The 27,048-nt window shown below is 35.4% G+C and overlaps 1 protein-coding gene across 2 annotated transcripts in view; it reads left to right on the forward strand.

Annotated features, from left to right (window-relative positions):
• The first annotated feature begins 3,240 nt into the window (after positions 1–3,240).
• TBC1D8B (TBC1 domain family member 8B) overlaps positions 3,241–27,048 on the forward strand; it is a 54,569-nt gene continuing 30,761 nt past the window's right edge. For both annotated transcript variants that reach the window (XM_010987748.3, XM_064482890.1), the window contains exons 1-7: positions 3,241–3,541; positions 16,421–16,531; positions 18,662–18,780; positions 19,318–19,543; positions 20,236–20,476; positions 22,971–23,178; positions 23,845–24,012. In XM_010987748.3, coding sequence (XP_010986050.1) covers positions 3,412–3,541; positions 16,421–16,531; positions 18,662–18,780; positions 19,318–19,543; positions 20,236–20,476; positions 22,971–23,178; positions 23,845–24,012 — 1,203 coding nt within the window. In that variant the 5' untranslated portion in view covers positions 3,241–3,411. The remainder of the gene's footprint in view (positions 3,542–16,420; positions 16,532–18,661; positions 18,781–19,317; positions 19,544–20,235; positions 20,477–22,970; positions 23,179–23,844; positions 24,013–27,048) is intronic.

The following is a 27,048-nucleotide window of genomic DNA, read 5'->3' on the forward strand; positions in this document are numbered from 1 at the left end:
CAAATAAGAATCCAGTAGAATCTTGAGTGAAAGCCTCAGCCTTTCCATGGCACAGGGTTTGGAATTGCTATTTGAGGTTTCCCAGTACCTTTCACATAGGTGTTTGAAACTACGATTTACAAGGCTGAGTCAGCTGGAAGACTGACCTCTGGATAAATGAGGTATTATTCATCTCTGCGTGCTTTAACTTTGTGTCCATACATATGTGGCTTGGATAAATCAGAAAACAAGAATAGAAGCAGACAGATGAGTTGGGAAGTTATTACAATATTGTAGTAGGAAAGTGATGTGAGGCTTATCTAAAGTGATAATAGGAGGATTTGGACTTTTGGAAAAAAAAGTAGGGGGTATGTGTATGTGTCTGTGACAGTGGAGGTGGTGAGAGTTTAAGACTATTCCAAGGTTCCTTAATGAACTCTAGTGTTCATAGCAGCACTATTTACAACAGCCAAGACATGGAAGCAAACTAAGTGTCCATCAACAGATGACTGGATAAAGAAGATGTGGTGTATATATATACACAATGGAATATTACTCAGCCATAGAAAAGAATGAAATATTGCCATTTGCAGCAACATGGACAAACCTTAGGAATATCATACTAAGTGAAGTCAGATAAAGATAAATATTATATGATATCACTTGTATGAGGAATCTAAAAAATAAGACAAATGAATATATTTATAAAACAGAAACAGATTCACAGACTTAGAAAACCAACTTTTCCCAAAGGGGAATGGAAGGGAGGGAGGGATAAATTAGGAGTATAGAATTAACAGATACACACCACTATACATAAAATAGATAAGCAACAAGGATTTACTGTATAATACAGGAAACAATGTTCAATATTTTGTAATAACCTATAATGGAAAATAATCTGAAATATAACTGAATCACTTGGTTGTACACTTGAAACTAAAGCAATTTTGTAAATCAACTATACTTCAATTTTTTTTAATGTGAAAAAAAAAGACTATTCCAAGATTTTTAGCTTAAGCATCTTGGTAAATAGTGATGCTCTGAACTAGAGAACCTAGTAGGAGAAATAACTTTGGGCAGGGGGGTGTTGGAGAAATAAATTTGGCTTTGGACATGTTTGAGGTATCTATAAACCATATTCATAGGTAGTACATTGTCATGGTTTGTAGTCAGACAATCTAGGTTCAAATCCCAGCTCTGCCATTTATTTAGTTATGTGAACTTAGGCAAGTTACTTAACCTCTCTGAGCCTCCTGTTCTTCACATGCAAAGTAAGGATGTAAAAATGTACAAACGTATTAATGAGGGTTAAATGACTATATATACATAGATAGACATAGATATTACCAGCACAGTGCTAGCAATGATATCCAAGGCAGTTTGTAATTCCATTTCCCTAAAAACAACATACGTTGACATACACAACTGAGTGACATGCTCCTTTTTGTTAAAGGCACTTTCAGAAAAATACTTTAATTTGCACAGGCTTGAAATACAGTTCATGATCAAGCTAAAATGTTGTATCACAGGAGTAGTTTTAAAGTGTTTTCTTTACATAATCAATGAAATGTTTGTTTACTACAGCAGGAGCTCTCTAAATGCCCTGCTCTGAGCCAAAAGTGGGTCTGATTCTACAACAGGGAGCATGTGGGTACATCTGAAGGGAGTTGCAGACTAAAGAGGCAGAGGAACAATTGAGTTCTGGACAGCCCTTGCCACAACTCTAAACTTTAAGGGTATTGGAAAAGAATGTGGTTTGATGAGGAAGGAAATAAAAAGGGGAAGGAGGTAAGAAGAAAGAAAGATAAAACCTCACATATCTCTACATTTGCCAAATTTACTGATCTTTCACCAGGAAGATAAGAAAATATCTTCCTTAGTTCACATCCCAAATTAGGATGGCTTTTCCCAAGGATACATTGCAGTTTGGCTCTTGGAAGACTGGCTCTTGGAAGACTGCCTCTTCCCATCCTCCGCAGAAAGCTACCATGGGACTAATGACTGCATTTTAGTAGAAGAGAATCCCAATTTGACCCTTTTCTCACCAACAAGAAAAAATTCCTGCTTGTAGCACATGCCTGCCTCTTCTGAGCTGGCCCACATTTTGGGAGGGTTAAGCCAGAGACGCTTCTCCAAGGCAGGGTTATTTGGCTCCACGACTTGGCATCCGGGTGTGACCCACCCCATTTTTTTTTCAAAGTCGGATCCTTGAAGCTTCATTCTCAAAACAGCTTGCCAAACGCCCCTTGGTTTTCGTACACGCCTCCCAACTCCTTCCTTCCTATAAGCTTGTTTTCGCTTTTAGCGCACTCTTTAATTCTGGTGAGCTTAGTTAACTGCAGTTAGTTAAAACGTCCCTCAAATAATTCCTCGCATTGATGTCTCGCAAACCACTGACCTCATTCATCTTAGTATTCAAGTAGCTGTGTATCATTGCCAAGGTACAAAGTGGTGCAGGTTGCCCTGAAAGGGATTTTTTTTTCCCCTAAAGTGCTTCAGAAAAAAAAAATTGCTCATAAATTGTTTAGAACCTGTAAAGCGAAGTTGGACGAGACGTTTTCTGTGGCTGATTACAGTAGTTAAAGAAACAAGTTAGGAAAGGGAGGAGCGCACGGCGTGAAAAACAGTGTGTGGCTTCTGGAGATTTTATATTCTTCCTGAACGGGCAGAAAGAGCTTAATCTAAGGAAGATTTTGAATCCGGCAAGGAATCAGTGTGACCTTGGATAAGTCACCTAACCCGCCTGTGCATTTGTTTATTTATGTGCAAAGTGGAGAATAAGACCTACTTTGTGAGACTTCTGTAAGGATTACGTGAGATACTGTACGTAAAATCACTATAGTCATAGTAAGAACTCATTAAACGTTACTTGCGGCTACTGCTCCTTCCCAGAATGGCCGTTCGTCACTCCCGAATTCCAGAAACTTTGTTTTCTACAGTTTAACACCTTCGGCTGTAAAACGATGAGAAGAAGCAACACTTTTACCCCTGGGGCTCACTTATTTGCACCCAAAAAAAAAAAAACCCCGCTTTAAACTTTCAATAGGCAAAGTTCCACTTAACTGGTGGCGGGACCCGCTTTGAGAGCACTCCCACCCAATTCCCACCCCCAGTGGATTGTGGGAAATGTAGTCCTACGCTCCAGGTGCCTGCGTACAGAAAGGCGGACAGAAAACTACAATACCCAGAAGGGAAAGGAACGGGACTATTTCCCCGTCGGGCGGTAGCGCTGTGGGAGGGAATTGGCAGTCTCGCTGCCTACGTGGGAGAGAAGGGAGGGTTGGGGGAAGCGTGGAAAATCAGAAGCTGAGCGGCTGTCGTCTGGGGTAGATTTGGTGGGAGGAGAAGTAGAGGGGAAGAAACGGGTGGAGGGGTGAGGTGAGGAGGGCATTTGGGTCGCTGCTCTCGGGCGGCACAAAGTTCTTCGCTATGTGGCTGAAGCCCGAGGAAGTGCTCCTGAAAAATGCGCTGAAGCTGTGGCTGATGGAAAGATCCAACGACTACTTCGTGCTGCAGCGGCGTCGGGGCTACGGGGAGGAAGGCGGCGGGGGGCTCACAGGTAAGCTGTAGCCATCCTCCCCTCGCCCTACTCCTGGCCTCGCGGCCGTGTTCGCTAGGACCTAAAAGGTGGTGAGGAAACAGTTACTCGTCGCCGCCCGCCGCCGGCTGCCCGATCCTAAACCCTGGGTGGGGGACACTGGGGTTCCTCTCCCGCCACCACCTTCCCGTCGCCCTCCCCGAGTCTTGAAAACGCCTCCCTGGACCAGCAGTCGCTCTTTGGGTGGGACAGGGAAAAGGAGGAAGGGTTCTTTCTGAGGCCAAAAAAGGATCAGAGTTAAAGGAGGGGTTCTTTCTGAGGCAGAGTACCTGCCCTGTCGCTTCCCATGGGGGAGGGCCTGGGGACAAGCGTTCGACTGGAACAGGTCGCATTTAGGCTGGTGACTGTGGCCAGTTCGCAGTTACGGACTTAACTTTTTTCACACCCCCCACATCGATAATCATCACCCTTGTGGTGTAATTGTGTTGGCGGCGGGAGTGGGGAGTGTGATGGTGAGGAGAAAGGGAGGAGTTCCAATCATATCTCCAGGGATCGGCATCAAATTAGAGGGATCAGCGTCAAATGAGGGATTTACGGAGTCTGGAGGAGGGTCGGAGTGCGGGGAGAGGGCAAGGGGTAGGGCTCAGAATTGTTGACCCCTCCCGATTTAGTATCTTTCTCTTTGCCTCCAAGTTTTCCATCCTTGGGATCCCCTCTCAAAGTAACTGTCGTAATTAATTTCTCTCTTGAGTGTTTGGCGCTGCCCTTTCTTTCAAAGCCAAGGTTGTAAGCAAACCAATTAAACAAACGGAAGTTTCTCTTCCCGCCTAATCCATCCTGCCTTCCCTTCTTTGATTTACAAATCAAGAACTCTTTCCTGGTCTACTGTTTAAAGCCTCCAAGGAATCTTGTTTTGAGTCCAGTCGTCTTCGGCAGGGGCATTCAAACTTTTGGTCCTTGGGGAGGCCAGAGCTCTTTTTCATGACAATTTCTGGTTTGGTATTGTGGCCTTTAAGTTATGAACCAGGCTTAATTCAGCAGCGAGATATAACAGGAAGAATCCAAAATTCTGCATTTTAGACCCATCCTAATCTCTTGTTGAATGATTGATGTTAGACAAATTATTCCATGTATTCAGCCCTATGTACCTGCTATGTGTCATGTGGAATCCTAGGGTACAAAGGTAATTAAGATTCAGTTTTCTGCCTTTGAAGGGCTCATAATCTGGTGGGGTTTTATTTTTTTTTTGCGGGGAGGTGGGAATGGTAATTAGGTTTACTTAATTGTTCTTGGAGGAGGTAATGGGGATTGAACCCAGGACCTCATGCATGCTAAGCATACATTCTACCACTTGAGCTATACCCACCCCCTAAAGACTCATAATCTGGATAAGTGGCAGAGGGTCAGGTTTACGGGAAGTAACCAGTAAACCGGGCAAATTATAACCAGGAACGACTAAACCAGGCAAGTTGCAATTAGAACCAAATAACTAAAGGATTGGTTAAAGATTCATGGAGGAGATAACATTGCTTTTTCTCTTCTGTTAAATGGTGTCTAACTCAGAGTTGAGAGGACAAAAGATAGTAAGTGCCAAATCCATGTGTGTTGTTAGGATGGTGATGAACATGTGCTGTTATTTTCTTCTTTTCGACATCCCCTGCGTGGAGAAAATTCTGAGGTTCTATGGGACATTGTTTTTCAGTTCTTGCAAGACATGTTCATCCTATCCAGCTTCTAAAAAGGACCTCTTGAAAATATGGCAGCAAAAATTGCCTCATTAAACTTGACATTTTGTCATTTTCTGATGTTCAAAAATTATGTGTTATTTTGCAGAGGAGTCGTTCCATTTAATAGATGTGTGTATTTTGCAGATTAAAAATTGAGATTCAATGTTCATAATTACCCAGTGATGTAATTTACCCACTTGAGTCCACTCAAAACAGATCAGAATATATTAAAATAGATTTTACAGCCCAGTGTTATAGCATAATATTTTGGTTCCCCATAATTTTACGTGACCAGAATTTTCTGGTGTTCTGTCCACATTTACCAAAGAAGTATATTTCACTTTGTACAGCTGTGTTCCTGAAAGTAATAGGTAAATTAGATTTTTGAGACTCAAATCACTGTTATGTAGTATTTATATTGTTTTTTACTTGTTGCACAGTCCCTTTAAATAATCACTCCTTGTTTTCTGTGTGTGGTTTTTCATTTGACATCCTTTCTTAAAGCATGGATCAGTTACACCAGTTTCTTATCTCTCTCTCACCCACTCACATTTACTCTAGCCCCATATCTCTAGAATAAGAGAGGATTTGTCTGAAGGAATAAACCAGGATTTCTACCATACATGTATGTTGAGAATAGCCATAGCTCATCTTTGTGGTCAGTTCGTATCGCCGCATGTTTGTTTTACCTGTGGTATTGTCGAGATGCTTGAAATTACCAGTGAGAGCTGCCACTATATTTCATGTAAATTAAACGAAATGGATCAGAATGGAGCAAAGAGATGTTTTTAAGGTTTGTTTGATTCTTTTTGGTCCAGAGCAAAAGTGTGGTCTTATTTTTATGGCTGCTCAATTACTGTATTCTTACTTAAAATTCTGAAGCCAAGAGCTTTCCTGTGCTTTCACCACAAATCCACATTTGGATTAGCTCTCACGGGAGTTTGACTGTGTGCCAGCATAAGCTTGTCTTTTCCATTTTGTTTGCTAAAATCCAGTGTTATGTGCTACCCCTTTAAAAGATTCATTTATACATTTTTTTGATGAAGAAAAGATAATGACCATCTAGAAATGTTAAAAGTTGTACTTTCTTTAAGATTTCATTTTTTGGCCATGTGGTAATTGGCAATCAGCAACAGCAATAGCTGTGGATTTGGTGAAGTTGGTTGACTTAATTTTTTTTAATTCTAATAATGGAATTGGAGCAACAGAGAACCCTAAGATGGTTAAAGAAGGAATAATAAGGATGATGACTTTTCTCTGGCACCTAAATTTAGCACCTGGCTTTATGTAATTAAAAATAATTTATGCATATTTGGCTTATTAAGCACAAATCAACAATTTACTTGGCAGATGGGAGCTACTACATGAGTGAAATAATGGGGCTACCTTCTATTAAGTACTCTAGTGTATGGGATTTAGGAAGATCTGCCAGTCAAGAAGCTTTAATGTAGATAGTTTGTTCAGAGTATTTTACTCTTGAATTTTCCATATCTGAATAGTGTAAGCAGGTTCTTGTGTGTTGGACTTGACAGTCTCCCTTAGTAGATACCGTTTTTTTTTTTGTGATGTAGAACAAGACTAAGATAAAAAACATGAAAATAGACGATGTTTCCTTATCTTTTCTTTCATCTTGGCAGCATACTTTGAAATTGAATCATCTATAATTACTAGAACATGGTAACATTTGAAACGAGCTTTCCCTTTCAAAATGTTTTATGATATTTATATAAACTTAATAAATCACTGTGTAAGTGATTTGTCATAATTAAACATACACATAAAAAAAATTGAGGTAGCCTTTCAAAAAAGTTCTTAATGATCATCACTCAAAAATACAAGGCTTTTCTCTCCTTTTTCCCCACCCCAAGCTCAAGAACCCAACTCTGAAAATGTTCTCAAGTTTTTCTTAGCAAAATATCATTGCATTCTATGCTCACAAAGGAAATATCTGGTAAAATTTTGGCCTCCCAGGTACCTCATTACTGGGACCCGGGTGCCCAAATGGTGGCCTTGACATTTCATTTTACATAAGGAAATATCAACCCTTTCACACACACCCCCCACTGTGAATTAATAAATACCATTTTGGCTTATTAAAGAGAAAATCCTATAGGGCAACCCCTAGGAAGGGCAAATCACACTGTGTGCTCCTCTCCTTTCCTCCCTCCCTGGAACAGTTTGAGCCATGTGAAATCAAGTAAAAGATTACTTTTAAAGATCTCTTAGAATTATAAAGGACAGCTGTGTAGGAGTTTTTGCAATATGAAGGATGGTCAGTGTCACCACTGTTTCTTGGTAATAATGGAAGGATTATTGACTGCTTACCTATAAGCCTCGGGCCTTTTTTTCAAATACCTGCTGATACACTGCTCTTTCTCCCTTCCCCCTCCCCTGCTTGCTGCTGGGGTCTTCCTTAAGCATAGGCTGGAAACCACCACTCCAGTTCACCTTAGGGTCATGAATCCTCAATCCTCAAGAGTTGAGTTAAAGTTATAATAATGTGGATTGTGTGCAAAGAGGTTGATTTCTTATTTTTTTTTTTGGTTAAGATATTGGAGATTTGTAATGTAAGTAGAAAATTAATATTTGCTGTCAAGTAGATTTCATTCTAATGAAAAAAAGACTAAAAAGTGATGACACTGGCCATCCTTCATTTTTCAAAACCTACAGAGCTGTTCTTTATCATTCAAAGAGATCTTCAAAGGTAATTTTTTATTTGATTTCACCTAGATCAAAATGTATCAGGGATGGAACTGAGCACAGTGTGTTTTGCCTTCCCCGAGGGTTACCCTATGAGATTTTTAAAAAAATAAATCAACAAGCCAAAATCCACAAGTGCATTAATACACCACTGAGTCCAGCAATTCCACGTACCTCATTAACCTTCCTCCTTTATCTTCCCTGATTCCTTAATATTTCTGTCTCTATTCAGTGGTAATTGCTTTATAAAGGCTTTGTTTTGTCATCTGTAAAGTGGGAACAAAACTTATCTTTCCTATCTCATGGCACTGTTATGTGAGTCAAATGAGTTTTGAAACCTGTGAGCAACTATATAAACATATTCATTTATCTGTTAATGAAGGAATAAGATGTTAAGTGCCATTTTCTGTACCAGAAGACCAAATGAGGATCTATATTTGTACCATTTTCCCTAGTAATTACTTTTCCCATGTTGTATATAGAAATTGATTTGGAGTAGTAACATTGAGTATATACAACATGCAATGATATCACTGCAAAATCAAAACACTAGTTAATCACTCAAGAGTTTTGGTATGATGATGATTATGCATTTATGGTTTTTAATCAGAATAATGTATAAGAATTAGAATAAAATAGTAGAACAGCATTTCTTTTTGATCTACAATTGCTCAAAACCTAAAAGCCCTCAAACAGTGCTTCTTCAGATATAAGCATCACTTGTCCTACTGAGTGGTATTGAAGAGTATATGTAACTTTAGTTATATTAGTTTTATTTTTAAAAAACGTCACACTTGAAGAAGAACTAATGATCCAGCTGGTGAAAGCCCATGCTTCTGGTGGACAGTTGTGGAAAAAGTATGGATTTTATATTATCTTTACATTAGAAAATTTGCCTGCTTTTCCACCTTTTGCTGCTGCTATATGAGCAGAAAATGTAAGAGTAATGTACAAGATACATTCATTCAACAGATAACAACCAACAGTGCCTTCTAAAAACCAAGCACTGTTTTAGGTGCTGGAGTTAATAGCAGTGAGTGAAACAAAATCCCTATTCTTGTGGGGCTAACATTCTAGTTGAGAGAGGCAAATAAGCAAATAATATTTGGCTGGTGGTGGTAAGTGATATGAAGAAAAATAACTTAAGATACAGTGATAAGGGAGAGGAGGGGTTAGTCTTTTACATAAATTTGATCTAGGAATACCTCTTTAAGGTGACCTATGAACAGAGACCAGAGGGACTAGAGTCTATGATCCAAGCAGATACTTGGGAGCAGAGTAAATATACGTAATTCTTTTCAGGAATTTCGCTGTGAAGGGAAGCAGAGAAATGAGGTGGTAGCTGGCTACTGCCCTGGGTGTTGCGTATACAGTGGTGAATAAAACAGAAATAGTTTCTCCCTCACAGACTTTATAATCTGGTGGCACAGACAAATAGTTAACAAGTAAGCAAGCAAGTATGTAGTTACTAGGGTAGTCAATATCAGCCTAGTTTGGGTGGCTTATAGTCATGCATGAGGGTTATTTAAAACTTCCAAAGCAATTTTTCAGGGCTAGCTTTACTTCGGTGTAAAGTATGCTTATCTGATGTCCTGTTAAATAATACAAAGATTTCTTAAAAGCAGTGATTAATAACAATAGGTGGTATTCTGGTGGCAGAATTCCAGTGTGACATCTGTGGAGCAACTTGCCAAACCCCATTTGGATGGTTTTTAATTAAATCAGCCATCTCTGAGCACGAGCAATATCTGGGATGCGGTCTGGTAAAGAGAAGTGGGGAGGACATTCTAAGTGGGAGGAATAGCATGATAGTGCAAAAGCAAAAGATGGCACTTGTTGGGACACAGCAGGTGCTCCAGATTCATTTATTTGTGGTTGAAAATATGACACTCAGTATATAGTGCCCTTAGCAACTGGAAATGTTGTTGAAGAGCAATGTCCTCATCTATAGACGAGGAAAACTGGAGATAGAAATTAAAGGGACCTGAGAATTAAACCTTTGTTGTTTTTGTCTCCACTGCGCTTTCACCTTCAACCTACGTGGTCTTGTTTTTTTCTCTCTTACTCCAGTATAAAAAAGTGAAGTTTTAAAACAAGGTAACATCATATTTGTTGATTTTTATCATTATATTAGTCGTCCTCTTGTTTTAAACTAACCAAAATCATGGCCACCTTTAGTTCTTCTAATTAATGTTTTTTAAGTACTATACTATATATGAGTTTATTCATTTACTGCCACACTTGCTTTTTGCTCTGCACCTAGGAATTTAGATGTTGTATTTTCTTTAATTGTCTGAGGGCTATTTTTTTGTGTGCATTGATGCATAAGTCTTGAAGTATATTAAGGTGCTGTATATTTCCCTATATTTTAATCTTTAGAAGTATAGCTGGGTTTGATATTGATAATGCGTGCATTCTTTTTCCCCCCATTTATGACATTTATGGCATCAATTACTTTCCTTAAAAAATTCTAAATCCTTTAATGAGTAAAGATTACAGTTAGGAAAGGGAATGAGTGCTTACATATATCTGCTTTTCAAGCAAATGTCTTTAAAAGGATGCAGGGAGAGGGAAAACAGGACAAAAGAAGAATTATTTTTATTCACTTTTTCCAAAGCTCTTAAGTGTAAAATTGGCAGCTTTCAAAATGTCAACAGTGGCTATTGGATTATTGTATAATAAGCATTCACAGTCTTGTTTTAAGGATGTAGATCTCGTAGGAAAAGCAACAGACTCAGGAAAACCTACAACCTCTACTGAGAACACTACTTTCTCCTGTTTGAACGTACTACTAAGTGTGTTGGCAGTTTACTAATTAGTTTGTTCATTAACATTTAATGAACTTGAGATTATAAAAAATTCAGTAAAGGTATACTTGTTTGACTTTGTAAACATGGCAACTTAGAACAAGATACAGAATCCACTATAAAGTTCCAGCAATCATTCCTATGGCCGACATCTATAATCGCACATTTTACTTAGAGTGGAAATTAAATCTTGTTTGTCATTAAGAAGCTCATTTTAGTCACTCTTCTGCAGCTTGAGCAGTGTTGCCTTACACAGTGCCCTCAATCTCGTTTACAAGCAGAAAGAGCCACTTGTCAAACGAAAGCGTACTAAACCAGCACGTCGATAATGAGTACTATCTTCAAGCTTTGGCTGTTTTATAGTGTCCCTTCCTCCAACACTCAGCCCTTGGTCCTACTTGTTCATCATTATCATCAACCTAATATAAAAAGAAATGTTTATCAAATTTGCAGGTGTCTGAAAATTGAAAGGGACAATTAATACCATAGATCAGTTTTCTCAACACAGGCTGCAGGTTAGATTCAATTGAGAACCTTAAAAAAAAAACAAAACTAAATGACACTAGAGTATTTATGGGTAAAATGATGCAGTGTCTGGGATTTACTTTAAAATACTCTAAGAGGGATAAATGACAGATGATTGACAGAATGTTGATAGTCATTGAAGTTAGGGCACATAGAAGTTTTAGTATATTATTCCATTTTTTGAAAAATTTTATAATACAAAGTTAAAGAAAAACATAGAATACCCAGGCCCTATCCCAGATGAGTTAAATTAAAATCTCCAGGCTTTCATAGTTTTAGAAGTCAAGCCTGAGTAAACTGCATTTAGGTGTTTTTTTTTAATCAGCTGTACAGAACAGAGAATACCTAGATTAGTGCTTATATTTGTAGAAAAGATCAAAGTAGGTTAGTTAATCACATGCTTAGTAATGATAATATGATGTAGCGACTAAAAAAGCTAGTATGATTTTTGACTGCATTAATAGAATCATGGAGCCCACAATATTTTTAAAAACCCTGCATTTTTTCAGATCTTCTCTGGTGTTCAGGTTTGAATGACACATTTTGTAAGAGGCTTTGACAAATAGGTATGTTAAGAGAATGGTAGAAGAAGTAATAAGAAGCCCAAACAATCTCATACAACAAACAGGTGAAAGAACTAGGTATATTTTAAGCCAGAAGAAGAGAAGAATAAACAAAGGGATACTGGATAACTGTAATTACAATATTTGAAGACTCATCATATGACTAGACCATATGTTTTGTATTGTCCCAAAGTTGCAAGGAAGTAGCATTTTATTTATCCTAAGAAAGATCTTTCTTTTTCTTTTTTTATGTGTGTAAGTAAGAAATAATCTTTATTTTTCTATCATAAAGGTTAAAAAATGTTTATTGTAAAATTTTCAGAAAATACATGTAGATGTAGAAAACAAAATAATGATCACCCATCATCCTGTTGCCCAGAATAACAACTGTAAACAGGATTGGCCTAATTTGTATGGCCTAGTGCAAAATAAAAATGCAGGGCTCTTTGTTCAAAATTAAAGAATTTTAAGATGGTCGCATCAGAGTATGCAGCCCTTCTGAGCATGAGGCCGTATGGACAGGTCTCAAGCTCATGAAGCCAGCTCTAATGATAACATCTGGATATATACAGTTCATCCTTGAAAAACATAGGGTTTGAACTGCATGGGTCCACTTATATGTGGACTTTTTTTCAATAAATACAATAGTACTAAACGATCCACAGTTGTTTGAATCCGAGGATACAGAACTGCAGATATGGAGGGCTGATTATGAAGTTATATCAGATTTTTGACTGAATGGGGGTCAGCATCTCTAACCCCTGCATCATTCAAGGGTCAACTGTAAATCCTTTCATATTTTAGAAAGAACTTTCTAATTAGTAGAAATTCCCACCAATGCAGTAGGCTGCCTTGGGAGAACTCTGGAGTCAAAAAGGAAAAAGCTAGGCTTTCTATCAGGGATACTGTAGAATAGATGAATGCGTTGGTGGTTGTACTACATGACCTGTTAGGATATTTTTCATCTCTGATGTCAGTGGTGCTCTATGTCCATCCATCCAAAAAGAATTGGTTCATGAACAGTGATCATTACCTGCAAATTGTATATTTTTTAAAATCATAGGACCTTGGTTTTTTGTTATCCTGCTGTGTCATTGAATAAAAAACATTTCACATCAGTTATGGTGATGAATTGCCTTAAGAAGTTTGTTGCTACTTCTATGGCAAGATGCTACCAAAACCACATGGACCTTTAAAAGGTCTAGAACATTGGTAACTTCCTCAGTTCTAGACATTCAAAGAATAATTTGGATTTTTTAAATTATTTTTTTGGGGGGTTAATTAGGTTTATTTATTTTTAGAGGAAGTACTGAGGATTGAACCCAGGACCTTGTGCATGCTCAGCACATGCTCTACCACTTGAGCTATATCCTACCCCCCGAATTTCTTGGTATTTTAAAAATCTCTTGTTCTATCAGGCAGCCGACAGACACTATATATTCTCTTTCCAATTTACTGTTGCTATAGAACTTCCCATATATAGGCTGATTCATGGCCTTGGATGTTCAGTCTGTCAGATGATAAACCTTTGTGTTTAGGTTGAAAACCTTAGAAAAGCAACCCAAAGTTGTCTGCTTGTTTTCTTGTACTTTTAGAACCCAGACATTGGCACATATTAATCCCTAAATGACTTGCAGGGACTTGATGATGATTATAGCTTAATGAGCTGAAAGACTTCCCCAAGCGGCTGGAAATGTATTCTAGCGCTAGCTTCCAAATTATTTGTTGCATGGTTTTACAATAACTGCCTGATTTAAAAGTACTTACAAAAACTGAACAATTTCTTTTCTACATAGTGTAAAGCACTTATAATCTTTCAAATGTTTCTGCTGCTGCTGCTGCTGCTGCTGCTGCTGCAAAAAATGACCTTTGTGCAGGTGATTTTGAGCACTTTGTCCCCAATTTCAGACTTTCTATCAAACAGCTGTTATCATGTTACTCAGGAATGCTTATTTGTGGCCTCTCTTTTCCTCTCATATCTTCACACATCCATACTCCCACTGTTAATTTCTCAGTTGAGCCAAATTTTTCTTTACCTGTTTGTTCCTTTTCCCATTGTTCTAATACTGCTTTCCTAGTGTATATAAAGAAAGAAATAGAATTTAAGCTACTTTTATTTAAAATGTGGTAAAGGTGACATAAATGATTTTCCTCGCAAATTTGAAAATACTCTTTTGAAAGCTTAGAATTTAAATTTTGGGAAGGCAAATCCAGCAACTAAAGTGGTGCTGTGGTTAATGAATGCTTTTATTTGAACTTATAATTCCTTTATTTTGACAATTTTGTCAAGTTATATGTTTATTTATATACACAGACATTCATACACTTGATTCCATTTTTTCAACCTGAAGATAGTTTACCTCTTTTGGTTGTCTTTTACTAACACTCTTTTATCTTTTTCTTTTTTTGAATATTTTCACTTTCCCATCCTCAAAGTGAGAGTATTCTCCTTTTCTCCATTTCCTGAATAATTTCAGTTACATTGCTCCGAGGAGGTTATCTGCATATGTTTAACTCCCACTTTTCTTTCTTTTTCTTTGACCACGCCCACTTTTCTTTCTTTATCCTTGATCTCTTAGCCAGACCTCCAATTTCTCACACTTTTTTGCACTGAGAGTGATATAATTATTTTTCCTTTTACCTCCAAACTCTCCACTAATTCCCTGATTATTAGTTGAAAGATAATCGCTTCCTGTGTCTCTCCTCCTCATTCCCATTCTCTCTTCCCTGGTACCTTCGCTTTCATAATATTTGTCTGGATGTTCATATTTCTTTTTCTTGGCCTTCAGTTCATGTTATGGCTTGTTTCATATCAGATAACTTCTTTTCTCTATAATCTGCACATGTTATTGCCAAACTCTTCCTTGATACTTTACCCCCAGTATCAAAACCCTCTGTCAGATTGCTAGTTGATATGCTGCATTTGTGACCCCTATTTTTACTTTCCACCAATTCCTACATCTACTCTCCCACCCTTTCCTTTCAGTTGATCCAAACTTCTCTTTATTTCTTTGTTGTATCTCCTACTCTTCTAATTTTCCTCCCTCTGTGCTTATAATAACTTCCTACCTCACATCTGCCAACCTACCTATATTGTCATTCAAAGCTTGCTTGAAATCTTAACTCCTTTTAAGTGGGGAAAGATAGGGAGATAGCCAAAGGCCTGTTTTAAATTGATTTAATTCTTTCCTCAAAAATCAGTATGCTCAATCAAAGAGAAATGCCTCATAAAGTAAAACCAACACTCAACCAATCAAAGCTTCCAGAAAAGGAAAGTAGATTTATATATTTCAGCCATCCCATTGATACAGTTAAGTCCACACATTTTGTTCCCATTGTGTCCAGCAATGTGTTGAAAGTTGGGGATACAAACCCAGTGGTAGAAGACATGGTTATTGCCCTCAGAGAACTAATACTCTAGAGAAGGAGGCAAGATTAATGTACATGAAGCGCTTAGAAAGTAGATGTAATAACTAGCCTAATAATTAAGATGCTAGGTTGTGCCATATAGAATTTAAGTGCTATAAGTAATTAAAGAAAAAGGACGGCATAATTGCACAGAATTGCCAGTGAAGATTTCTTGGGGGAAGTGGGTCTTGAAGAAAATGTAGAATTTGGGTTAGCTAGACTGGGCTACAAGACTTGCGTTAGCATTTCTAGGCAAAAAGAGACTTACTTGCTTAGCAAAGACTTTAAGGGAGAAGTTAGTTGATTGTTTAAGAAAATGGCAAACTTTATTCTAGGGAGGAGTAGGAAATATTAGATAACAAACTAAATGATCAAAGCCTTGAACTCCAAATTGAGGAATTAAATGTTAAAAAGAAAATCTTTTACCTAAGCATTTTAATTAATCAAGGTTTTTATCTTGTATAAATATCCAACATTTTTTGGGGGGGTGGGGAGAGGTAATTAGGTCTATTTATTTAATTATATTTTTAATGGAGTCACCAAGGATTGAATCCAGGACCTTGTGCACACTGAGTGTGCACTCTACCAGTTGAGCTATATCCTCCCCTCTCCAACATTTTCTTATATAATAGTATTTACTAACACTGAGTGGTTTACTGTGTGCTAAGCATTGTTCTAAATGTTTTATAAGTATTTTATATGTAACAATAACTCATTTCAAATGTACAATCACCTTTTGTGGTAGGCTCCATTTTTACCTCCTTACTTTACAAATGGCGATGGGGGAAAAGGTAAGTACAACTGGCTCAAGCTGACACAAGCACATACCAGAGCCAGGATTCAAACTTAGGTAACTTCTGGTACCAGAATCTACATTCTTATCTGCTATATACACAACCTTGTAAAGGAGGTCAATAAGTACTGCAAATATATCGTGAGGTTTAGACAATTGAACCTGATTTATTCTTTTACTGAAAGATAGTTTTTTTCAAGCACTGCTTACACTGGAACACTGTAATCTCTTCATCCAAAGTATTTTTTAAAGAAAAATCTCTATAAGGAAGCTTGGACTAGAAATTAAAAAAAAATCTATTGGTTAGTCATATGAAGAGATACTGATTTTACCTCTTATAAAATCCTTATTTCAACAGTCTCTTTTTATTGCAACAGGGCTTCTGGTTGGGACTCTTGATTCAGTCTTAGACTCTACTGCTAAGGTAGCTCCATTTCGCATCCTACACCAAACACCAGATTCTCAAGTTTACCTGTCAATTGCATGTGGTGAGTATGACTTTTAAAACATGGAATACAAACAAATAAGGGTACTAAGAAATTGAGTATTTAAATTTATTTATATGTATCTTTTGGTTTAGAAACAAGTTAAATGTACAACTCTACTTTGAGAGAATAGAAAGATATATAACTGTTTATGTAAGAAGGATTACAGATTATTATGTTTTTTAAAAAATCCATTAATGTGATGGATCTGAAGCATGTGTTAGAACAGTGCTGATTCTGAGCAAATTTTGGTCAGTGCTACTGCTAAATGACTCACTCCTTTCTGCAACCTGCCTCTTCTTAATGTAACTGCAAGGAAGATGAGAACTTCCCCATGCAGTACTTTGTTTCATCCATCATAACTCAGATGAGGAGAATCAAACCCGAAACTTAAAGGTTGATCTCTAAGAAAATATAAGCCTGAAAAAATGAACCCTTTTTAGTTACATACCTACTTTCTCACAAAAGGCATCATATCATTGAAATATGAAGGGATATCTTACAGGTAATGCTACATATTAATCCATGCTGGGGTGGTTCAGTTGCTTCCACATATACCTGTTATGGTAGAAAAGGAATTAGGATGATTCTTCCTAACAAAGCAATTCAAAATTAGAAAAATACATATTCAATGACAGTTTGTTACTTCTTTTATGAGGCCATTATAATGTTGGTCTAAATTAGAATCCCAGGTTTATGGCTTTTTTTTTTTAATGTTGGAAGACTGCCTTTTTTCTTTCTCTCTTCTCAAGTAGATATACTTTAAAAAAAAAACAAAAGCATGTGAATTTCTGGATAGTTCATATGTGTGAACATACAGCATACAATTAATTTTTTAAGATGTGTGGCTTGTTTTTTGCATCTCCCTCTAAATTTCCTTTAGTGCTTCTGGTGAGTGTTTTCTCCTGGCTCTCTTAAAATGAATGCCATCTAAACTAAGTGAAAAAGATATTACACCTGCTGATATCATGAGACATCTATAACCTCAACTCTAAATCTGGTTGGTAGAAATTATTTAGAAAAAAAGTCCTTTTTACTTAAAAAAAAAAGGATTCTTATGTAACTTATTCTCCCAAATTAACCTGATGCAGAAATATAGTAGTTACCTACTAATGAAGCTTCTTTATACCTAAAGGACCAAAATAAAGGCCTTAAAATTTCCCTGTGGCTTTTATTTGTGGTTCATTAAAGAAGGATATTATACATGGTATGATGACTTTAGTAACATGAATACAACTCTAACTGAATTGTAGGAAATAGGCAGTTTTGCAGTGTCAATAAATTTTTGACATATCACTCTCCATATATCATAAAACATACTGAGAAGTCAAGATATTTCTCTTGAATAAGATTTATATAATCTACAATGCCGGAGAGATCTTAAAGGTATGTGGGTTATAGGGGGAAACTGAAAGATACTGAAATGTTCTTCCAGCTAAAGCAACCCAGAGCTAACTGTAGTATTTAATCCTACCCTCAGTAAGCCACCTAACACTGGTTCAGCAGGTCACTTGGATTTACCCTTGCTACAGGGTTTCTAACCTTTTTCATGAACTTTCTTTAAGTTGGCTGGGCCTTTTAAGAAGAGTTGACTCTAAGCAAAGGCTTCATACCTTCTGAAATAGAGTTGCTGCGGTTAAAATCCACATTTATACAGTGTGCATAGGGTTGTCATGTGCACACTGTTTTCAGTCACACAGATTATAGATATAGTACTAACTGTGTTATTTGAAGACCAAAGATTAACGTATGTATATATGTGTATATGTATATATATATATATATATTCTGGTACTCTATATAGTCTCTTAAAAGAACTAGTTACCATAGGCACAGGCTACTGGCATCTTGTTTTCAGAATTTTATATCTTTTCTCATGAGTTGCATTTTCTTTTCTACCCTTTCATTAAATATGTTATTCTTTTTACTTATAATGAAAGATAGTGTTCATACCCACATATAAGGATAAAATAGAGAATAAATATAGTACCACTGTTCCTTTATGATGCTCATTTTTGAAAATAAGCAAATATAACTTTATCTTTTAAACTAAGCTTATAAATATCAAAAGCAGATTTTTTTGTGTGTGTGGAATTTTCTTTGAGTCTTTCATTCTTTTTTGTTACTAATCAGGAGCCAACAGAGAAGAAATAAACAAACATTGGGATTGGTTAGAACAAAATATCATGAAGACCTTGTCTGTGTTTGATTCAAATGAAGATATTACTAATTTTGTACAAGGAAAGATAAGAGTAAGTGGCATGGATATATTCTGCAGATGGAATACTAAAATCTTTGACCCTCTTATTTGAGGATCAAAGCTGCATTGGAAGGTCATTGTTTTACTGGCACCTTTCAGGATTGGCAAAAGCAGGCATATGAGTATCAGAATCGGAGCTAAAGAAAATTGTAAAGTTAGTGGTTAGTCTTTGGTGCCCTTGTGAGTGCTTAGATATTTTCATTTCAAAATCTCTAGAGTTTGGAGTGTGAAAGAACCCTTCACTCAATCAAAATAATGAGCATCTGTATTTTGTAGTAGCTCCTTGTGGCACATTAGAAAAATACTAATTACAAAATTAAAGAAAATCTGCTCTGCCTCTGTACTAAGAGAAGTGTGTATGTGCACATTTATATGTGTATATGTGTCTATATCATATATGGATATGATATACACGTGATATATGTAGCTGAAGAAATACAGTTATATTCCATGAACTGTTTAAATATGTGAAATATATTTTTATTGGTAGGTAATTATTAATTTTCAGAAAATATTTTGTCTCCTTTAGGGATTAATTGCTGAAGAGGGAAAACAATCTTTTGCGAAAGAAGATGATCCTGAAAAATTTCGAGAAGCCCTTTTGAAATTTGAAAAATATTTTGGTTTACCAGAACAGGAAAAGTTAGTGACGTATTACTCATGCAGTTATTGGAAAGGACGGGTTCCTTGTCAGGGCTGGCTATATCTTAGCACCAACTTTCTAAGCTTCTATTCTTTTTTGTTGGGATCAGAAAGTAAGTGATTTCTATTGCTTACTATGACTTTGAACCTGCAGACAGACCTATCTGTGATGGTGTTAGATTGCATATAAAGTAATAGGATAGATATAAAGGGTAATTAAACTGTACATTAAAAAGTTCACTTCATCTAGGGAGAGAATGCTTTTAAGACTGATAGCTTAACATAGGAACCATTAGAAGTGTATATAGAATGCCTTACATATTGTGGGAAGCAAATGAATATTAAATGACAGTGGTGATCTGGCATAGAACTTCTTTCTTTCCCCGTTATAAACTACCAACTCTCTTCAATCCATATGTTAATCCTTGTTTTAAACATACAATATAAATATAGTAGCCGTAGTGCCTAATGGCTCACAGCTACAAAGAACTATCAAACAGAACTGTTCGTAGCACACGTATAGCTTTTACATCAGTGGTTATGTTATTATGTAAAGTAACAGACTTAAATATGAAATCAGAAGAAAATTTTAAATTATTTAAAAATTATATCTGTTCATAGAATCATCCGTTATTGAATGCTCATTGTTATGCTTCAGAATTTTAATGAAACTTGAACTCCAAAGTATTTTAGTTGTTCATAGCATTTTTCAAGTGGTTACCTATTGTTTTTGAAAGACCTGATTGGAAAACATTAGTCAACATTGCGAAATTTAATCATATCTCCTTGTTATTCTTATTTGCAGTAAAACTCATTATCTCCTGGGATGCAATCTCAAGACTTGAAAAGACTTCAAATGTTATACTGACAGAGAGTATTCATGTGTGTTCCCAAGGAGAGAATCACTATTTTTCAATGTTTTTGCATATTAACCAAACATACCTTCTTATGGAGCAGCTGGCAAACTATGCTATAAGAAGACTTTTTGATAAGGAAACATTTGATAATGATCCAATCCTTGATGATCCTCTACAAATCACCAAAAGGTATTCAAAACATAATTCATACTTACTTTTTATTCTTTGACCAGAGGACAGTAGCATTGAATAACATTAAAAGTTAACTTTTCTATGTTATATGAAAACTTTTCTTCGGAGTAATCATTGATGTGTGTGTGTATTTTTGGGGGGGGTTATTCATATGCATTTTACGAATAGTATCCTCTCCATGAAGTTTAATCCTAAGAAGTAGTAGAAGTTAAGCTTGAAAATAATTTCTTGAGATCCTCATAGGATTTGCTCTGGAGTGCTTTTAGAAGTGTAGAGATTGTTGTGTGTGTGGTTAATCTAACTCTAAATTTCTCTAAGATAGTCTAGATAGTTTCAGGTCTGAAACTGTTTAATGTATTGTTTATTTTTAAACATAACTTATAGACAGTGTCATTTTTTTTAAAGGGAAAGTAAGTGGAGTCAGTGAAAAATGGGCTTTAGAATGACAGTAGAGCAACCCTTGGACAAGTCATAATCTCTCAGGACCTCAGTTTTCTCAACTGTCATTTCTACCTCAGCACTTGTGAGGAATGAGCAATATAATGTGTGAAAGCACTTTGTAAAATACAAAACACTAGATAAATATTAATCATTATTAGTGCCTGCATCAGAAGTATCTGTCTGGTAGCTGTTTGCCACTATATTTGGTTTGCTGAAACCAACCAGAGCCCTTATATCCTGCTCAACACTTGGAACAGTTGACTGAAATCAGCATGCCAAAGGGGAGGGAGAGTGGAGAGGATCCAGAAATAGTGAAAGCTGCTTCTGGCAAGGAGGCTGAGGGTATAGACTGTATGGGAAAGTGTAAAATAAGAGGAACCTAAGTCCTACAGATAGACCAGAACAAGTGACCTGGAGGGTTGTGTGATTACTGCATAGCCCTTACTGGGTACAGTTGTCCCTCTTGCCTATTCTTAAACTATTCCTAAAATCTGTATATATAAGGGTTCCTTTGTGAACCTTCCTGCTTTTCTGGAAATAGATCAGCCAGGTGAATTGTTTTTACACCTTATTACCAAAATTAGGTCCCAGTGTGCATTATTTATAAATAGAGCTCTATAAGGATTAAGAATCCAGTTTATGTTTTATTATAGTGAGGCATTTGTTTTTGTAGTTCCTTGATTGGCCACCATAAACATAAACTTTTAGCCATTTAATTTCCCTTAGAATATTCTAAAAGGCCATCTATCAATTCGTTACCAAGTCTATATTTGAATGAAGTACAGGAAATTGATTTTTGGCCATGTACATTTTTTAAAATAGCCTATGGAGAATTATATATATCTAAATCCTTTTCTCTAGTAAGTTAAAAAGAACCATAGCTTATTTAGACTTAGTCTCCAAATGACTTTTTCTAAAATGGAATATCTACTGCTCCAGCTTATTGTTTTTACCATATATATTACTTTTACAATTTAAACAATATGGAAGCATAATAACAGCAGCTGAATTCGATGTATATCCTTTCAGGCTTTTAAATACATGAATTAAAAAAAATATTTGCCAAAAACATGAATGGGACTGAATATCACATATTATTCTACAATCTGCTTTTTTCCCACTTAAAATAATATATCATGGACAGCTTTTCATTCATATAAAAGACATTATTCTTTTAAATAATAGTGAAATAATCTACCATATTACAATTTAAGTGAAGTAAAAATTAATGTGGTTTTCTGTTCGTATTTATCAAAATTATTTTTGAAAGACATGATGAACTGCCACATATTCAAATAGTATATGCTGGAAAGATAAATTTAGTTTTAACTTTGTTGGCTTTGAGGTATAACTTGCATAATTTACTTACTACCCCAGATGGCACTGCTGCTTAGCACAAGTGTTTAATGCCTCTAGAAAAACTACTATTTTAGGCAATTATATTTTATTTATATATTTATGTATCAGTTAACAAGTCATGTGTATTTATTGACACCCATCTTGCACCCAATACTGTGTAAGCAATGTTGTTTTGTGATCTTGCCTCTACTTTGAATTTTTTAAACATTCATTAAAATTTTTGCTTCACTTAATTTTAATAGTATTTTGTACAGTATTCTCTAAATTTTGATGCCATAAATTTTCATTATTTTATTTTGCTTGAACTGGGTAGTTCTCTTGATTTTCTGATAATCAGTTACAGAAATTATTGTCTGCCAAGATTGGTTTTAGCCATATTCACATATTAGGAATATATAATAATATAATATTAATCTCCCAGCAAATCATCCCTTAACAGATGGTTTGAAGACCTACGTCCTCTCTAACTTTTGTGCATTGTAATCTACTAATAATACAAAATTGGAAAAGACAACAAAGAAAATGAATTTGTTAGGAATCAGTGTGCTTCTTCCATTTCATAATTTGTTGAAGAACATAGCGTATATTGTTTAATCTTTTTGCTTTACAGTGCATTTAGATTAATCAATACGAATGTGTGTATACTTGTGAAGTCATCATTTGAAACCCCCACTTTTTTTCTTTCCTTTAGAGGTCTGGAAAATCGAGCCCACAGCGAGCAGTTTAATGCTTTTTTTAGGCTGCCCAAAGAAGAGACTTTGAAAGAAGTACATGAATGTTTCCTATGGGTACCATTCAGCCACTTCAACACTCATGGAAAAATGTGCATCTCAGAAAACTATATCTGCTTTGCCAGCCAGGATGGCAATCTATGTAGTGTAATCATTCCATTAAGAGAGGTAATGTAAATTTGGTTACATATCAGTTTTTAGTTTGAAAACGTTATTATTCACAGAGTAAAATATTGTAATTCTGTAAATTATTTAAAACTCAATATGCAATGTCCTTTTAGTAATTTTTAGATAATAATTTTTTTAAGCTTAGTATTATTCTTCAGGATAAGAGTACCATTCTTCAGGATAAGTGTACTAGGATAAGAGTTTTATAGCTCGTATTGAAAATGAAAATAGAAAAAACTGAAAGTTTATAAATAAGATAAGGGTTTAGGATGACTCAACATGGGAGTATGATCACGCAGACATTTATGACATGAATACCAGAGTGTATACTGTTGCATTTGATGCACATGGTCAAAAAGAATAGAGTTGATAGCTTTTGTGTAAGTCAGAAATCAGTTATCAGCATTGCAGCATGAAATTTTTACTTTTGTATTGTCATTTCTAAAAGTTACATGTTAGTTAAACCTTTTACTTAAGAAGTGAAATAACTTGCACCCAGGTTGCTTGTGTCAGTGGTACAACTAAGTACCCAACGTCTATTTCTTAATACATCCTAACTATAGACAGAAATTTTTAGCCACAAAAAATAAGCTAAATACATTTTGCCCAACAGTGTCAGCAACAAGGGAAAACGTGATTCATTTATAATATGTTTTCACCCCCCAGGTCTTAGCTATAGATAAGACAAATGATTCCAGCAAATCTGTCATCGTTAGTATCAAAGGAAAAACAGCTTTTCGCTTCAGTGAAGTTAAAGAATTTGAGCAATTGGTGTCAAAACTCAGGCTGAAGTGCGGGGCAGCTTCAACTCAGTATCATGATATTAGCACAGAGGTAATTATACAGCAGTCAAATCATTTTGAAAACAGGTTTGTATTTTGTGTGGTCCATTCTTTCAAAAGGAATTCATAGTACCTTTCCTATTTATACTGAGGTTTAGTTTTTTAAAAAGATGAAAACCAAATAAATTATATTCTCTCACATAAAACGGAAGTGAAAATTAAGGACTTCATCCTTTTTTAGAAACTCATACTTTTAAAAAATTATTATCATTTGATTTTTTTTGACTGTATTTGCTGTTTATCATATATACACACCTTGTACTTTCACATAACATGGCTTTTAACAACTCCAACTATATCTGAGAATTCAACAAGGCCTTGAAAATGGACTCTAAGTCAACTCTTATTGCTGTAGAGAGACAGCAGTTTTAAACCAGTCTGAGTAATTTCATTTAACATTAAATAGGTCAGCCTTATTTATATAATCTAGCCCAAAGCAAAATAGTGACATACCTGTTTACTAGTAAAATATTAGAGAAGGCAAATATTCTTGGCAAAGAGTAGTTAAGAGCCTGAATTTCATGCTTGTCTTTCATGGAAATGTAGATAGTTTCAGTGCCAAGGAACCTCATGTTTTAATAGCTTGATAAAACATCACATTATAAAAATTTATATTTTAATTAAAAATTCAAAGAAAAAATTAACATTGGCTTCACTGGCTATATTATTTTATTTGAATTGGATTATAGAGGCTTTTACTTCTTTCTCTAGAGCAGAGACTGAAAATATTATGCCAACTCAATTAGAATCAGGCTTGACAAGACTAATTTCCTTCGGTAATATAAAAGTAGAATGAAAAAATGTAATAAAAAATACATATGTTTCAGTTCTAGACATAGAACCTTTATATTGGCCATCAAGAGTTGTCTTGTTCCAACTTGCTTATCTTTGATTCTCTTCAAGTATGTACCTAGGATATACTGTAATTTGATGTGAGGACACAAGTAAAATCTGATCACTCTTGGTAGTTTCTCTCTCAGTGCTTCCATATTCTTGCTTATGTCACTTTTGTTTTTCTGTCCTATTCCATTTCAGATTCAATCTGTGTGTTAGATTTAATGCTCTGCTTATCTTTCCTTCTTTAATTTATCTGTGTCTCTTAAACCTGAAGAGCTGGATTTTTTCTCCTGAAAACTCTCAGGTACCTCTCTAATAGTTGGGTATGCTCAGTTGTCAAGAAAGGATTCTGTTTCAAAATGAGTTTACCATCTTTTCAGATGTATGTCAAAGTTTTAAGGTTGTCTAATTTCTCTTACCCATTTTTAGAGGTTTTAGTAAAGATATATACAAAATACCAGTCAGTATACTGGTTTGCTTGGAAATGTATTTTTTAATTGTCATAACATTTTTACTTAAGATATTAATCTCAGCAATGAGGAATAATATTGACTTCTTTTAGTATTATCTGTGTATGTCTACCTTTATTTATAGCACATTTAAAAAAGTATTAAAGATAGAACTTTTTAAACAAGAGCTGGTTCCATTTGATTTCTAAACCACAGAAATTGTGGTTACATTATTTTATAGCTACACCTAGCATACTGAAACAAAAAGAAAAAATTACATTCTGTAGTTTTACCAAACCTGGTAAAATTTACACAAACAACAAGCCTTTTTAATCTAAATCTCAAAGAAGTCTAAATTGACAGATCTAAATATGAATACAGAAATGACTTTAGGAAATTTTTCTTTAAGTACATCAAAGTATGATATAAAGAACAAATGCTCCCAGAAGTAATTTGGATTATACATAAATGTCAGTTCTGTCCAAATTTTTAAATGTGTCAATTAAAATTCTCCACCTTTTGTTAGGCTATGTTAAAATCTGGTGCATACCCAGGTTTTGAAAAATTCTAATCAAGTACTTAGAAAACACAATAATCTTTTATTTTTATTAACACATATACTCAAGAAATATTACCAGATATGGAAACTTTTCAAAACTATACTAAATGAAAGAAAAATGGGCTCATTTAGCTTAATTTTAAGCCAAGTGGCCTAAGAAGGGAAAGTACTGCTAAAGATCATTTACTCAATGCTTTGAAACTACGTTATAAGTGGATCGTAGGAACTATGGAATGTCAAGAAGACGTAGAAATTGAGCTATGCCTTGAAATGTTTAGAAGGGCAAATATCTTCTACAGATTATCAAAGTATGAATAAACAAACTTGTTTCATTAGTTCTCATAACCAGCACTAAGTTTTTCTAATTAGAAGTAATGACTTCCTTATTTTACATGATAATGCAGATAAGAATAATAGTTTAACCCATACAACTGGTATTTGTTTGCCTCAATTAAAATAAAGTGATATGTTTTCTGTCACTATAACATAAATTAGACAGAGATGTTTAAGCTGTATGGAGTGGATTTATTTCAACATTAGGAAACCAGAAGTTTTATTAAAAAATGAAATTAGCACTAATTTAAAAGTATGTACTATGAACAGGAACCTATTTTAAGGTAAGCTTGTGATATCTGAAAGAAATGTTTCTTTGCACTTTTTTTTTTGTAATTTTTGGTTTTACAGCTCAATTCTGGCACCCAGCCATCATTATTATGCTGGGTTTGTGAGATATTCTAATTTAAATCTAATAGTTTGTAGAAAAGTTACACATAAAGAAATATTAATCTTTACTCTATCTTTCCTTCACTTTTAGAAACTGTATGCTATTTCTAAAGTCAATGACAGATACCAAAGACCAAACCAGTCTAAGAATACCTATTACAAAGTCAGCAACCTATATTGCTTGCTCATATGATTGGATTTTCCTCAGATACTAAATGTCTGATGAGTGCCAAATTTAAAGCTGTCACAAATGTGAGCACCCAAATGGTTATATAGAATTGGTATGACCGTGGAGTAAAACCCTCCCATTCAAAAGAGCCAGACCAAAAAAAAAAAAATTAAGAAATTTAAACTTAGTTTCTTGAATAACCTACTTTATCATACTCTTCAAACAATGCAAATATTAAATTGCTTTAAACCAATGTCTTTGAAGGTGAATATGTTAATGTAATTTAATGAA

The sequence above is a fragment of the Camelus dromedarius genome, chromosome X (genome assembly GCF_036321535.1).
Source record: "Camelus dromedarius isolate mCamDro1 chromosome X, mCamDro1.pat, whole genome shotgun sequence".
Classification (NCBI taxonomy): domain Eukaryota; kingdom Metazoa; phylum Chordata; class Mammalia; order Artiodactyla; family Camelidae; genus Camelus; species Camelus dromedarius.